Source organism: Ambystoma mexicanum, chromosome 4p (genome assembly GCF_040938575.1).
Source record: "Ambystoma mexicanum isolate Mex_15411 chromosome 4p, UKY_AmexF1_1, whole genome shotgun sequence".
In the NCBI taxonomy this organism is placed as follows: domain Eukaryota; kingdom Metazoa; phylum Chordata; class Amphibia; order Caudata; family Ambystomatidae; genus Ambystoma; species Ambystoma mexicanum.
Genome location: NC_090927.1, coordinates 822,583,148 through 822,599,669, shown reverse-complemented (window position 1 = coordinate 822,599,669; position 16,522 = coordinate 822,583,148). Strand labels below are relative to the sequence as shown.

Sequence of the window (16,522 nt, the reverse complement as noted above, 5' to 3'; positions counted from 1 at the left end):
CTCAATTTCCATGAATGATCCAAAGTTGTGACAGTCCTTGTACATGCTGCTCATGGCAGTGCATCAGAACACCACATTCAAATGGCTTTGTTTGGCTGAAAAATAATCTTGCAATCAATCAGTTATCTCCGGAAGAAACTGCATGTCACGTCCACCTAATTGCAAGCTGAAAAGTTTTGTCCAGCAGATAATTGAAATAGGGAGTTGGGATATGCACTTTCCCAAATTTTAGATAGAAAAAAAAAAGTTACAGAATTTAGCAAAACGAAATGCCTGTAGCCATACGTAGAGAATGTACTCTAGTGATTGTTTTTGACGGTTTAGCAATCCAAAGACTTGTAGCTATGGAAATTGCTCAAAGTGAAGGTAATAAGTTGTCACATAATTGCACTTTATTCACTTTTTTTTAATGTAAAGTTAAGTGAGATGCTTGTGGATTTTGGCAATAATACCATTTCAGAGACTCTCATTCAGAGGGGGTACTACTAAATTGTTCAAATAAATGCACAATCTTTTCCAGAAAGATTAGTGAAGGTGACACCACTTACCAGGCCATATGGGCCAATACTGTCCTACCTTAAATTCATAAATAGGTATGGTTGTGCTTAATCTACAATTCTAAACTGAGAATTGTCTTCTCGGTCTTCTGGTGATACACCTAAGGGGGTGTAGCGGAGACCACAGTGAAATTAGCAGAGCCACAAACAAAATGTCAAGTTGTGCAAAGACTAACACTCACAAATAACACCTATTTGAAGATCAGACAGATCATTTTCAGCAATTTAAGGTATACTTAGAAATGTAGCAACAAAGGCACAGCACGGTGCAATAATGGCATTTAAGATCAATCTGATAGGGCATAAAAGAGCATATACATGGTTACAGACTTTTGAACTCCTTGCCCCTTCTACAAGCAAAAGCCTGCTATTAGCTGTAACATTTTAAGAGAGACTTCATAGGGAAAAGCTGTTTCGGTATGTATGCCATTACTTCGTTACAAACTGCTTATGCAGATCCAAACTATTTAAAAATATTGTGCCAATCACAAAAGCACTTCAGGCTATTGGCGAATTGTTCTGCTTCATAGAAGGGTGTTTCTTTTATACCTTTACATACTTGTGTGCTGTGGCGTCCCCAAAAGCACTTAACGGATCAACAGTTTTATCCAAGATGGTAATAGAATGTGGTCTTGTGGAAAGAGTCCAATGCTTCTCAGTTTGCCTCAAATCAAAATACTAAGCTAGAGGTGATCAATTATGCATTCCAAATGTGCAATTCAGTGAAGTCTTCCATTATGTATAATCATTCATTTGTATTCATTTTTTATTTGAGAGAAGAAGGATAAATCAGTGCTTTCTGTTCTTTGTATACTCTATACAACTTGCTGCATGCTTCTGACTATTGTTTAAGTTAATAATATTGTATGGTTGGGATGTGGCATTTAGAAAAACAAGAAAGTATTTTGAGATCACCACCAGAAAAGTGCAGTATGTTCTCTTAATAAATATTAGGACTGAAAGCCAAACTGTCAATTAATCCTTCAGCGGGAGCAATTATTTTCAACATGGATCTCTACAAAAGTAACCTAAGGGTGCTGAGCAAAGGGAAGATCTGAGCCTTCAGTCCCAAGTTTTGTTGAAATGGTGATGGTACCTAGCTGGTGAATGCAATTTAAAAATAAATTAAAAAAAGAAATTCCCCCAACCACAAATCAGAGTGCCAGTTCTGGTTAGGACCAGGTTGTGAGAAGTAAAAAGATTTACCCCGTTGGAGGAGTGATAGGTGGTAGAACGCCAGCCAGGAGCATCAGCAGCTGTAATGACAAGAAAATAGAAGAGAAGTACATGAATTTGAAACCTTAAACTAACAGCAGGGCTTATAGGACTAACTCTTAACATGAGAACATCTGAAATTGACCACCACCACCACCACCACCACCACCACACAGAAAATCCCTGTCAGTGTCAATAGTGAAACAGGTAACTTAGGTAAAGGAGTCAGAAATAACACCAATATGGAGAATCAGTTATGGGAAGGGTACTAACTTTTTGAATAAGCATTTAAGATACGCTAACAGTTTGTATGCCAAGTCAGCAAACAACTCCTGAAGTAATGACTGGAGCAGCAAGTGAGATTAGTGGGCACATTTCCTTGCAAAAGAGGAAATAGAACTTGGATTCATGAAAATTCAATACCCTTACCACAAAGGATATAAACACAAATGCAATCTTCTACAAACATACAAGCACCCGGAAAACTTGCACAGTACCTGTTTGGAGGTGGTTTTGGCTTAGGCATCTTACTAAGTATTGCAGCCATTTCTTTTCTCTCGTCAAAATTCTTCCACTGTTCATAGAGTTTTAGAATAACCCTTATAATTTCTAAAATCTAAAAAGTAAAAACTGGTTTAGTATTTATTTTATCATAATCACAAATAGTACAAAGCATCCAATACTTCATTACAAAATATTCATTTGTACATCCTTCATCTGCCACAGAGAGCAAGATTACAAGCCAATATAAGGGTATAATGATTTCACAAATAGACATAATATATGATTAAATGGTGGTATGCTTCTTGAAACAGTGTAACAGGATTCAACTTTTATGCTATGACCATGCCATTCTCAGCCGTTCAGGAGCACTCGTTGGAAACAGTTTGTGTCTGTCCGTTGCAAATCAGTAACCGATTTGTGGGTAGCGAGGGCGCCAATCACAGTTAGAAAATAATTTAGTTAAAAACAAAGGGGTTAGATGAACAGTGCTACACAACTCCTCTCTGGGGTTGCTGTTGGTACTCCTGTTCAGAGGAGAATAGCATAGCATTTCTCTGCTTGACTGCCCCAGCGCAGGGCAAAGACTGATATGTTTTGGATATTTCTCATCTGTGAAAGATAGTGAGCTAAAGACTTTGGGTAAGGCTCTTGTAACCAGGACTAATGTCTGGCAGAGGGACTCCCAGGACCCCCCCTTGTTATTTGCAGGTTATATTTGCAAAAATTGCATTGCAAATAAAAACACATTAGAATACAGTGTTATGAAAATATGTCAGCTAGAAAACAATTTAAATCCCCCCCAAAAAATGTGTGGTTATGTGGTGCAGGGTTTGGCATGACTTTATGGACAATGCAAGAATACTGTGGTCCATAGTGCAAGTCACACAGCAAGAATATGGGAAAGATGTGAAAACCCTTGAGATGAAGGTGAAAAACGTACATAGTTCCAGAGGTAGAAGGAGCTTCTCTACCGATACTAGCTGAAGTACCTAAACATTAAAAATGTGATTTTGAAGGTAGAGAGATTCTGGTACAAAACACGAAGTCCTGAAGGATTATTTGCAAGCATTACAAACATTCTGAGGACCTATAGAACTGCAGCTCCCAAATAACAGGGAATAGATAGAGTATGAAAGCATTTTATATAGTTCCATGATTGGAGAAAGGAAGAAATCTGATGTAACAAAAAAAGAAAAACAACTGAACACTTAAGGGTTGTACTAATATGTACAAACTGCAATATCAAGGATTATGTCACTTTTACATATACATCTTCAGAGCAAGAAAGGCAAGAGTTTAACGGTCAAGTAACACTTGCTTTTGTTCTCACTCTTCACTACCTTACCAAACCCACTGGTTTCACGCGGCTGTTCCAATCCATTACAGCCCTCCAACCCTGTATTGTTGGTCTTCTTTGTAAGAGAAGAGCACTACTCATATCAGTCTTTAACTATTACCTACTGAATCCCAATTTAAATTGATAAATTAATGGGATGAGTGCCAAACTTCAGAGCCTGTTTGGCAAAGAGGAGTCCAGGTGGGAATCAAGGTAAGGCCAACTCTGGCTTTTTAAAATTGATAAAAGTAGTACAACTGAGTTGAGTAACAATATTGTATGATTAAAAAGCAAAAAGAAAATTGGGGTTGTGTGCTGCACATATGGACAATGTTACATAACTCTGCTATTGGTACAAAAAATGCCCAAGATGCATGGCTCTTGCAGGGCTTGCCGTCACCCATAAAGAGCCTATTTAATTTCTCCTGCACGCAAGTGCTTAGAAGGACAGTGCACTTCAAGGCACTGGTGGTAAACGGGAGGCGTAGCGGGCGAGTTATTGTTTACAAGTTTTATAGAGCATTTAGGAACATTAGATGTCCTCACCCAAGCCCCACTTTCATAAACTGATGCTGTACAAAAGAGTGTACATGACTTGTGGTTTGTGGACATTCTGCTGTTAGGGTGAGCTTTGCGAGCAATTAAATGAGCACAGAGTCCGCTGTGCATTACATGCTCAGAAAGGTTTCATGCTTAAATCACTATCAGACATTTTAAATATAGAATTGTGTGGTCATTCTTATGTTCCCAAAGTATTCTTTGATTTTATGCAAATCGACGGGAAAACAAATTGGTACTATTTGTTCCCATCCCTTTTCTCAGAGGCAATTGATTTACAAAATATAAGATTTACTCAGCAATTCAAGTAATTTTTCATATACTGAGAGGTAGATTTATTTATAAACCTCCGAGAAATGAATTCACAACATGCAGACCTGATATAAACAATACCATATGAGACCAGGCTGAGTGAGCCAAAGTATGCATTTGCATGGTGCATTGATTGGGTTAAGCGGCACCCCCTTTAGGCCATGCATATCACTAAAGTCCATGAACATTTAGGCAATGCCCCCTCGTTAAGAGCCCTCTTGGATTTTGATCACACTTAAAGCACTGCTTCCAAAATATCCAAGATAGAGCGGCCCCATATTGAGCTGTATTTGTAGTTCACTTTATTCTTCCAAAGAAAGTTAATAGTTAGCTTTGTCACATGCAAATTTCGAATAAGTAAACTAACTGTACTTTACCGACTGTTTCACATGCTCTTAGTCATTCTATGCGGAGGAGTCACATTATCAGGTGCACGTTTGCTAGAGGTGCCCCATCCATTGCTGACAGCAGTGCGACCAGAGAAAAGAAAATTGGGGGTGGAGGGGATGTTTTATAATTAAAAGTAGACAGAGAGCAACAGAGGCACCAACATCACAATTAGGTGGGGGGAGGTCTGGTGTTTGGAGATAGACCTGTATTCATGTGTCCTGTAGGAATGTTCCCATCACAATGGGAGTTCATCGTATGTACAGGGGGAAATTGTAGGATGTGAATAGGCTCTGCAGGGAAAGTAAATTGTCATTACTAATTTGAAAAGAAATGCTCAGACATACTTCATGATTGTTTGCAAGCCTTGACAAAAGTGCTTCTAACCAGCACAAAACACATGTTGAATGATTATAATTAATGTTTTATTTTACAGTTGGAACTGGGATATTACAATTAGAAAGTTAACTTTTTAAAAACATTATCATGTCCTTTAAACCTCCCAATATATTATAATACAACAGTAATATCCCAAAAAGATACATGTTAAAAAAAAAGAAAATCGCATAAACAAGTAAACAAATAAATGAAAACTAAATGTATACATTGGAGTTAATAAAGCTCATTGCAAAAACAACTTGTTTGCATCAAAGTTTACTACTAGCCTTAACATATAGACACAAAGACAGGACAAGAAGACACAACAAACGCAAACAAACAAATTAAAACTCTAAAAATAACATGATTCATCCTACTAAAATGCCTCATTCATCATGTTCTCCATCCTGCGCCTCACTACCATACAAATCAATGAAAGGTTTCCATAAGGACCAATAATTTCCTGCTTTACCCTGCTTCCTAAACATAACTAATTCAAACTTCGACAATACAATCACATCATTAATCCAGTCAGTCATCTACTGTTGGTTTTGTCCTGGACTTCCACACCTTCATGATCTGTTTTACTGTTATGACTAATGTTCACTTTTTAAATAAAAGCTGCTTTTATTAATAGTTAATGACAAACAAATTGAGAAGTTGGTGGCTTAATAGATGGATACTTTTCTCAATACATTTAAAAAAATACATTTAACCTTTTCTGTGCCTGAAAATCTCCTCCATCTGCCCCTCACCCCCTGTTCCCTTGCTGAGTCATGAGTGCCGGGACAAGAGAAATGTTCTGTCTGGGGTTGCTGAGATGGGCACATCTTGCTGCGCCAGCACCTGAATTAGGATATGCATCATCTTTTTAGTGCTTAAAGCCTTTCTAAAAGCAGGTGTAAGCGACAACAATGCACTGCTTAAACAAAAGACCCAATCAGAACAAGATTAATCACAAGAACGCTATAGGTATTCGAATCAGTGTACATTTCGATCATATTCTTCACAAGAGAAATATTGCATATGTCAAATGCTTAACAATGAGCATTAATGTAAGAATATTACACAGCTGTTTGAGGGGGCAGAAATGAGAGGCAGACACAAAGTTGTAATTTTCTCATTATCAGATGCGTTTATTAAACAGAATTGGGTTGGGTGAACGCCTCTATCCCTATCCTAAGGAGAGTTCCCCTGCCAAGGAAATTAAATCTAAAGATCAGTCTGTGTCGAGTCTTTAAACTTTTAAACTGTCCTTGTGTGCAAAACATTCTAATCTGGCCCTCATGCTAGAAATGAACAGTGTAAAAAAATGTCTGATTTTGGATTGGCAAAACATGTTCAGAATCAAAAGTAAATAAGTAAATCCAACAGAAAAAGAGAAACCTTTGGATCCAGAGAGCGGTTCCCTTCCCCTGGATTTTTCTTTTTTTTTAGGCAGAATGGCAAAAGTGTCTTTCAAACAACAATCTCCTTGATTTGTTAGATTAACTTCAGAATGTTCTTGTGTAAACAATGTTCTCCATACCATCCAACTCTTCCTTGGTTTCTCTGTACTGGATGCACTAAAGGATCTTATAACATGCAGCTCCCTTTTAGTTTCTTTATACTGGAGTTCCAAGAATTCTTATTCAGATGAGAAATTCAAAAGTATTATTTAACTTCTCTTATACTTTGGCGGATTATCAGATGTGTTTCTTCATCAGAAATCTTTCCTGCTATACTCCTCTGCTAGGTATCTTCCAAAATGGGCACATTTCCTTTAACAACTATAGTGGCCCTCCTGGGTACACTCCCCTGCCAGGAATCCTTTGGTGGGTTCTTCAGATTAGTCTCCTGCCAGGTATTCTCCCACAATTCTAAAGGATGCATTCAATTTCTAAATGCCTGGTATATTTGGTTGCCAGGGCTGTCTTTATGCACTCTTTAGATCCCCCGGTACACACTCCCCTGCCAGGTATCTTGCCACAATATCTTATGACTTTCTATGTTTCTGGTGGATTGCCTGGTATACTCCCACACCAGGAATCCTTCTGTGGGGTGCTGTAGATCCCCTGGTGTAATTCTCCACCAGGTATCTCCCCCCACCCCACATTTCAACTGGTTGGTGAACTTTTTTTTACCAGGATTTATCAATTTCACGGTCCTTCAACTATATCACAGTTGTATTATTTAGCTGTGTGTCTATTTGCTTGCTAAAGGTAATACTTGTTCTAATTTTCCCCACATTGACATCTCAGCCAGAGGGGTTTGTTCAAGGTTTGCCACTGTCTTTATCTTATTGGTTCACTGTCTGTATACTTGTTCCAACTTTCCCTATATTGACATCTCAGACACAGGGACTTGTGCAGGTTTTGTCTTTGCACTTTATCTGGTCGGTATTCAAATGTTCTGAATTGATTCATTTGTCTACATGCCTGTCGGTACGCCCCGGGGTACCCAATGGCACTGGGCAGGCGCACCTGTACTTTGCAGCGTTCCCGAGGCGCGTGCCTGCGATGAAGCTTCCTCTGTGGGACAGCTTCCAGCACTCTGAGGACATTCTTCTAGAGTTCCTTTCAGCTCTATGCTCACCCGGTGGATTCTCGCGTTGGCCTGGACTGGACTGGAGAATGCTGCTTTCCGGCAGGGGCGTATCTCTAGGGGCTTATTTGCTACTCCAGCTACTCACTGTCCTCTCAACTCCTCTTTCTTCTTGCCACACCATTAAGTGATTCTTGCGTTTGCGAGCTACCGCATGGATGTGCCCATTCTCTTGACTTCCTCCGGCACGGTCCTTCCCTGTTCTGCTTTCATTTCGACTGCGGATACCATTTTTAAATGTCCTGCGCATTTGTGATTCAACCAAACAACTAGTCTGCACATTCAGTTTTGGGTTTCTTTCAATCTGCATCAACTCCTTCCCTCCTCTTCCTTGTCTTAGTACTTGAGGCTTTATGGGAGTTGAAGTCCACAGAGTTTAGAAAAACATCAGCAATAGAAGTTATGCAAGTGTTGTGTATGTTGGAGGTAGGAATGGGATTTTGACTAGAATGAAAATATGCCATCATAAGTGTGGGTGTAAGGGGGTTTTCTTCAGGAGAAGGGGAGGAATACAGCGTCTTTCAATGGAGTCACCAACTCCCCTCAGCAGTCGTCTCCTCCCTCATGATCCTCCCTCATATTACCACCTCCAGGGTCAGAATCAGGTAGTGGCTGCAGTCACCTGGCCATGTGGGAGGAGGCCACCCGCAGGGAATCAGTGATGACTGCAGGATTCACAGCTGCCAGTGAAAGAGGCAAAATATGGAAACTGCTACTTACCTGAAATTGTATTTTTGCAGCTTATATTTGTTTGAGTCACATGTTATTCATTGTCTGCCAGCTAGTGTCTGCGTCAGGAGTATTACAATTTGTTTACTGAACTTGAATATAGACATCAACAGCATGCTCCAGTTATAGGGCCCATGTATGACGTGTATACTATCTAAATGCTGCTTCCAGTCAATGCTCTCCCCTATTTTCACCCGTTTTGTCTTTACATGTATACATCTGTGCAATGTATTCTCCATGTGTATACAATATTGACCTATTATTACACCTCTAAAAAACTGGTATCACTTACCACGCTATGAAACACAACGACACACATATATGACAAACATTATTGACCCAGTAATAGTCTTTCTGTGGCTTGTATCTTCTTAGAACCCCATACTTTGTATAGGCCACCATCTAGTGGTTGGCTCAGAGTAATACATCTTGTCCTTTTGAATTTGAAAAGGGGGCATTGTTAGGGGCGTTTGTCACACTATATGTTGGGGGGAGGGGAGCACATGTGATTTTAAGTACATACAAGCCAGAGGAAGATAATTACTTAGTAAGTAATGGTTGTCTTCTGAAGCGTGTGAATCTGCTTGTATTCATATGCTTTGCATAGACTAGAAAGTTCCTGATGAAGGTAGTGGGTGGGCTGGAGGAACATTTGAAAACAAACGCTTTGAAACGGCCTGCCTCACCTTGAATCTTCTCTTGCATGTGTGTTTCTACACAATAATGTTGTGTAAAAGTATGTACTGAATTCCACGTTGCTGCTTTCCAAATTGTATCCAACGCTATGTTTGCAACGAATGTTGCACCACTGCTACGTGTAGAGTGTTTTAGGGGTGAAGGGACTTTTTTTTGTTGCAAAGGTATAGCAGGACTGATTACAGCATACAATCAATCTTTCAATGTTAGCTTTTCCTATTGCCAGTGAAACAAATAATTGGTCTGTAGTTCTTTAGTTCTACTAAAATAGAAAATGATTGCTCTGCAGACATCAAAACTGTGGAATACTTTTTCTCCTCTATTCTGTACGTTGGGGAAGAAGGGCTGGTAATCCAATTGACTGGTTAATATGGTATTTTGAAATGTATATTATAGAAAAATATGGCTTTGTTTTCAAAACCATTTTATGTTTATGTATAATGAGAAAGGGTTCAGAGACTGATGGAGCCTGAAGTTCACTTATAGTTCTGATAGAGGTGACTGTAATTAGGAAGGCACCTTTGCAAGTAACCACCTTTGAAGGCACTTTAAAAGGGGCTTTAGGCATGGACTCAAAGGGAGGTCTTATTAATCTGTGAAGGACCACATTTTGATTCCAGCAAGGCGGTCGATGCACAACTGGCAGGTTAATGCATTTTACGCTCTCTATAAATGCCTTCACTACAAGTACTCTCCTCCATGACACTGTTGTGAGATGGCATATGCTACCAGTGCTGCCAAGTGGAACTTGAGTGAATTGTAAACTAAACCAGAGTCAAGTAAATATAGCCGGTATGTAATATCTGCTGGCAAGCAGTTAATAGCATCAATATGCTTCTGGTACACCGAATGACAAATTGTTTCCACTTGTTAAATTAGCAGTGTCTGGTGTTTGGTTCTCGCAAGATGTCCATGTGCCATGCTGCCAATTTCAAATGACCAAACTAACTTCAGGAGCCAAGCTGCAAAGTTTTTAGTATTTGGGTTTGGCCATTTTATCTGCCGCCTCCGTTGAGAAGGTCTCAGACTGGGCATACAGTGATCAGTGCCTGCAGAGACCTGGTCAGGAGTTGTGTAACATGGCTGTCTCGCCCACATTCGCGCCATGAAAATCAGTGTTAGGTATTCCTGAAGTAATTTGCATACTACTTTGAGAAGTAATGGAGTTGTAGGAAAAGTGTATGCAAACATCCCAGACCAGTTCATCCAAGGTGCATTGCCCACAGACCCTTGTTGCACATATGTGAATACAAAGTTTGGAAATGTTACTTTCTCTTCTGTTTTGAAGAGCTCTATCGCTGGCTGCCCCATGTTTCCCTTCGGTCTGCGGACCATTTCCTTCTCACTGTTCCTCCGCCCCCCTGTGCCCCCTCCCGTTTCCGCTCTTTTCAACTCCTAGCCCCCCCCCCCGCACTGGAACTCCCTTCCTCTTGCAATCCGCGCCACCACCACCTTTTCCTCATTCCGCACCTCCCTTAAATCTCTCATTCTCCGCTCTCCTCCTTGAAACCCCTTCCCTTTCCTGCCTCCCCTCCCTCCCTCCTTTACCTTCCCCCTTGACCATCTCCCTCCCCTCCTTACCTCCCCACTCTCACCTTCCCCTTCTCTCCCCCTACTCCCCATCACCCTTCCCCCCCACCCAGCCCAACCCTATTCCCTTCAGTTAATTGCTCTTCTTGCTGTTTTGTTGATTGATTCATATTGTCATTTGCTTCTACCGTTATACTGTTTATGTTTATGTATTAAGTTGTTTAATTGTACAGCGCTTTGGTGTAAAACGCTTTATAAACCAATAAATACAAATACAAATGTTGAAAAGATCTTTTTGAGTATGCTTGTGCTGAGTTCCCATTCATGTTTTTCCACCAGAACTTTGCCTAGATTGTCTGCGTGACAACTGTTTTGCCCTGGCGCATGAGCCTGAAATAATGTTTTTACTGATGAACCAGAGCCATATGTCCTGTGCGAAAAGAGTATCTGAATGTGTGCCGCCCTTTTTGTGGATGCAGAACATGGCTGTGGCATTATCTCAGTTGATAAGCATGCTGTTGTCTACAAGTAGTGCTTGGAATGAACACAGGGCCATCCTGACTGCCACATTTATGTGCAGAGTTGCCTGCTGCTCTGACGATTTGCCTTGTGCAGAGAGGTCTTGACAGTGCACCCCCAACTAGTCAGTGAGGCATCTGTTGTAATGGGAAGCAGCACTGGTGGATTGGTGAAAAGATTGCCTTTCAACATGTATGCACACTGAAAGGCGTTCATCCCCTTTTGTGACACCACCACTAGATCATCATATTCGCTTTACTCCTGTGACCATTGGTACATGAGCCATTGCTGTAATAGGCACATGTTGAGACGTACATGGGGAATGATGAAAATACATGACGCCATGATGCCCAGCAGTTAAATAACTTTTCTGACTGTACACTGCTGACCAGCTTTGTAACAAGGGAGCTGAGAAAACATGGTGTGTACTCTTTCTTGAGAAGGAGAAGTCATTGCCGCCTTTGTATCCAATAGGGCACCTAGAAATTGCTTGCTTTGGGCATGGTGTGAGGTTTGATATTGGTTGATAGAAAAGACAAATGAGTGTAACTGATTCATGGTTTCCTGCGTGTGTTTGTGGCAAATTGCCAGGCTCACTACTATTATCCTATTAGCCAGTCGTCCAGATAAAGGTATACATTATGTTCCGACGGTGCAGGTGTGCTGCCACAATCCCAAAAGGAAGAACCTTGAACTGAAAATGACAGGGCCACTAGAGAGCTGCGGCAAGATGGCGGCTTAGTTTTGGAGCTCTGGTGGGGGTGTAAGGAGCTGGGAGCAGCAGCGTTCCCAAAAACAGCAGCCGGCCCTCGGAAACTGCATCACTGAACCCAGAGACACCAGCACTCGACTGCGCAAGGGGGCAGTTGTGGTCATTGAGGGCAGTCGGCACCCCTAGCGAGTAGAGTAGCGCTTGTGGGCACAATGAGACGGAATACCTTGGGCGGTGGACTCACCCGGAGGGACCGCCATGGGGGAACGATAAGCGCCAGTGCCGCCTGGTGCCCACGTTTGCAGGCGGAGGCGCGTGGCTTCTCCCTGCCCCCGAGCTCTTCTCTCTGTGGAGGCAGAGGGGTCATAAGGCCTAGTAGTGTTTGGCCGGGCAGGGACATGGCTGGCTGGGGCCTCCTCTACAGGGGCCCAGTCTGGGCAATGTGAGAAAGCAGCCTGGTGGATGCTGTTCTTGGCCTTGTGTGTGCCTAGTACCCAATGTAGCGCTGACGGACCTTCAAGCGGAGAGCCCACACTGTGCTGAGGAGCAGATGAGGGAATAACAGGGACCGGGGGGTGGAGACCCCAGCCGCGCAGAAAATGGTCGGCCCCTGTCCCCCCTGCTGCACGGGAGGACACTTGATTCAGACATGTCCACATGGCTAAGGGCAACAAGAAGCGGGGACAACTCAACTTAGTTTGCAAGTCCTGCAGTGGAGCTAGTAGCACTTCCACAGCGGGCGAATGGGGGGTGGGGGCCGGCTCAGGGCGACGCACATCAACAGGTGGAGGAAAACACGATGGAGCCCAATGTCCCCCAGCTAGATGGCACAGTTGCGGCAACAGAAATGTCACCGACACTCGCTCAGCTGAAAGAGGGATTTGAATCTGTGATTTCAAAACTGGACAGTGTGACATGCAAGGTTGACATGATGCAACAACAAATTGATAAGTGGCCACATGAACTTCGTAGAGGAGAGCAGCAGTGCGCTCGAGGATGGGAGCACCCAGATGAGGCATGAGCTACAGCAACTTCAGTCTAAAATGAAAGTGGGTCAGGCACGGAGCGAGGGCCCGGAGTCAAGGTCCTGCAGGAACAATGTCCTCGTTGTGCGACTGCCACAATCCGTCTCATTCAGTAGCATGGAGACCTTTATGGAAACCTTCATCAAGGACATACTTTAGAGTCCCTCTCTCTCGCCTCAATTCCTGATTGAAAGGGCACACAGATTCCTGGGCCCCAGCCCCAAAACCCAGGCAAAACTCCTGCCAATTGTGCACTTATTCAACTACCGAGACAGGGACACTGTTCTGTTCCAAAAGGCACAGATTTCCTTTTACCCATACCTCACATTGGCCACACAAAAGCCTGCCAGATCTTTGCGTCCATCTAACAACTCTCCTGGATAAAGGCATCAAAAACGCCATGCTTTTTCCAGTGAAACTCAGTGACCCACAACAACAAGACCCATTCCTTCAAGGGCCCGGAAGAGGTCCAATCCTTTCGCTGCCTGCAAATAAATCTAAACTAGGAACGTAACGTATCGGTTCTAAATGGCTGGCCTGGTGTCCCCCTAGGCATTAGCCGCAGTAGGTTTTGAGAAACGGGGCATTGTACTGGATCTGACAAGGACTGTCTAATGGGGTATTGGACATCCCAACTAAGAACTGTGCAATGCTCACTCATATTCCAGCTTTGGGTGTATGCTGGCCCATCCTAATGCCCCAACAACAAGAAAGCCCAAGACCTTCAGAAATAGCTTTAAAATTTCTAACAGCTCCAGAGATCATTTTAATGAGAAGTACACCAAATAACCCCACCCCAAACCCAATCCATTGTATAACCACCTTCCCCCACCTTCATTGCCATTCCCAACTAGCAGTGGCAATACTTGGGCCTCCGCATAAATTGGTCCAAGTCACAGTTGCTTCCTCTAACTGAAGTAACCACATGCCTGCCTAATGTCAGGGACTACAAGTGGGAGGAATCCTCAATTAAATACCTGGGGTGAAGGTCTAACGTGACTGTTCGAAACTGCTTGCTGATAATCATTGGGCAGCTCTGGAACAACTGCACCATAAGGTGTCCAGGTGAAGGGTGCTGCCTCTGCCTCGGTCGGTGTGGGTGAGGGCATCTCTCATCAAGATGCGTATACTCCTTAAGAGGTTATATTTTTTTCAGAATATCCCAATACACACAGAGAATCTGTTCTTTGACGAGCTCCGATCACTGCAAGTCCACCTGACATGACACCTCAAAAAGCCCTGAATCCGCTGGGACACATTAACCAGACCATACGGGCAAGGGGACATATAGGCCTCGGATATGGAGCTCTACTACTTGGCTGCTCAGACCCACTTTGCGTCTTATTGGATGCACAACAACCTCCCGCATCCGCAGCAGAGAGCAGAGCACACGTCAGCATGGCCCTACAAGCTACCGCCCTACTCATGGGTGCATAGGAACCGGGCCCTGCAGCATATTCTTCTGGATCTATGACACAAAGGTGTGGAGGGTTGACAGGATGTCCAGAGAGACATTCCTCGGCTGAGCTGGAGTGATCGGAACACTAGGCCTGTGCAGTCGTCCTCTTCCACGTCGACCGTGTGTAAGGACTCCAGGTCCTCGTCATCCGTGCATGAAACTTTATAGCCAGGGACACGGCCTGGGGCTGGTACGGGCCCCCCCGCCCTTCTTCCCCACCCCGAGGGGTTGGAGATGGACTCAGACAGCATCCCCTTCTCCGGCGTGCTAGCAGACGTCACCAATGTCACTGCAGTGGTTTCGGGCTGCAGGGACAGGGACATCTGCGCTGTGGAGGCTACCTTCAAGGGGTCAGCCCCCTTTGCCTTTGTAAGAGCAGCCGCCACCAGCTCCATCGTCGACAGACTTCTCTTGTGCCGATTGGGCCTTCTTGGGCATTTTCGCCTTCTCCTCCGTCCCCGACTTCTCTGGCTTCTCCCACAGCTTAGCCGGGTTGGACTATTTCCTCTTCGAGGAGGAGCTTGATTGCCGGCTGGCAATGGAGGCGGGTGTTGATGTCGATCGCGTCCTGTCCATCGCGGGACATGCTTGCGCGGCGACCCCGGTGTACCCGGACTTGCGGTTCTTGGCCTTGTCCTGGGCCCCCATGGATGAGGCACCCTCAAAGGACATAGAAGATCGCTGCTCGGACCGGACGGTCCTGGGTGAGGCATGACCCTGATCGGAGCACGGGGCAGAGGCCTTGGGGTTCAGCCAAACCACCAGTCTACTTTGCCTATCCGTCGTCTTCTTGGAGAAGCCGAGGCATATCTCGCAATCTCTTTCCTTGTGGTCTGGATGCAGACAGAGGCAGTGCAGGTGCTTGTCCTCCAAAAACACATTCTGTAGCCCGCACTTGGTGCAGGGCTTGAAGAGGTATCTTCCTTCCTTCTCCTCCGTCATGGTGGGAGAGGCGAAGTAGGCCCGATCGCCTTCTGGAAACTTCGACAATCTTTGCCCTGAGGGGCGACGAAATTCACCAACGGATCCCCACTGTCGGCAGATGGAGAAAAGAGCACAAAGGCTCTTTTCGAACAAAAATTTAACCTTTTTCTGTCGAAAAACACGAGAACACAGAAGTAGCTCACAGAGCAAACTCGAGGACTCCCAACACTGAAGCATGCAGTAAAAATCTGAAGATGGCTGCCACAGTAGGGGCTTAGGGAGAGGACTCATTGGATGGGGGCAGTATGACCCAGAGGACAGTGATTGGTTTAAAGGTTTAAAAGAGAAATACAGTTTGTAAGCGAAAGTGAAACCATTTTTTCTTTTACTGAGGATTCCTAGCCTGACGACTGGGAATATTCATGAGCATGTGAATCCATACCAGACCCCATGCTGGAGAAGTCTGGTATGCCTGAATATCAGGAACCACCGTGGCCACGATTGTCCCATTCCTAGCGTGAATGCTAGAGAGCCGATATTACATTGGCTATCCCAGATTTGAGCGCGAAGAGATTCTTGGCTAAAAGGAGGGACTCTGCAATCAGTCCAGGTGAAACACCTGAAGTTCACACCGAACTGCAGAAGGAGCAAAGTATCCTCAAATGCTAAAGCAGACCTGTGGCACTGCCAGAGACGCACTGGAAGGTTTGGCACCTTGAGCCTGCTGTTGTCCCATCAGACTCCTGTTTTTGCATCGATCACTGAAGACCTGCAGGGGCGCTTCGACCCTTAGGAGTAGTGGGAACTACTCTCGGCACCTCCTAATAACCCGCCATTAGAGCCTCTTCGGAAGTGTTCCTAGGCCATCCAGTGAACTGACCAGTTTGAACCCGGGGTCTCGCCTAGGAGCGCTGCGTTCTGAGTTGACACTCCAGGCTTGTTAAATTGCTAACTTGTTATCCTGGGCCCTCTCTCGCAAAAACTAGTTGTCCTAAGCCCTCCGGGTCGCGATTTATGAGAGTCCGCCACGCTGCAACCATTTGCAGTCCCTCCGTCGCCCTTCTGTGGTGACAGTCGTTGTAGGAATCATGCCTGCCC

At 44.0% G+C, this 16,522-nt stretch overlaps 1 protein-coding gene across 1 annotated transcript in view; it reads right to left on the bottom strand.

Moving 5' to 3' along the window:
- Positions 1 to 16,522, bottom strand: part of CCNC (cyclin C) — an 813,217-nt gene that overhangs the window by 125,166 nt on the left and 671,529 nt on the right. The window contains exons 11-12 of the mRNA XM_069606395.1: positions 2,270 to 2,388; positions 1,764 to 1,813 (exon numbers count right to left, since the gene is read on the bottom strand). Of these exons, the coding sequence (XP_069462496.1) occupies positions 1,807 to 1,813; positions 2,270 to 2,388 (126 nt within the window). The 3' untranslated portion in view covers positions 1,764 to 1,806. The remainder of the gene's footprint in view (positions 1 to 1,763; positions 1,814 to 2,269; positions 2,389 to 16,522) is intronic.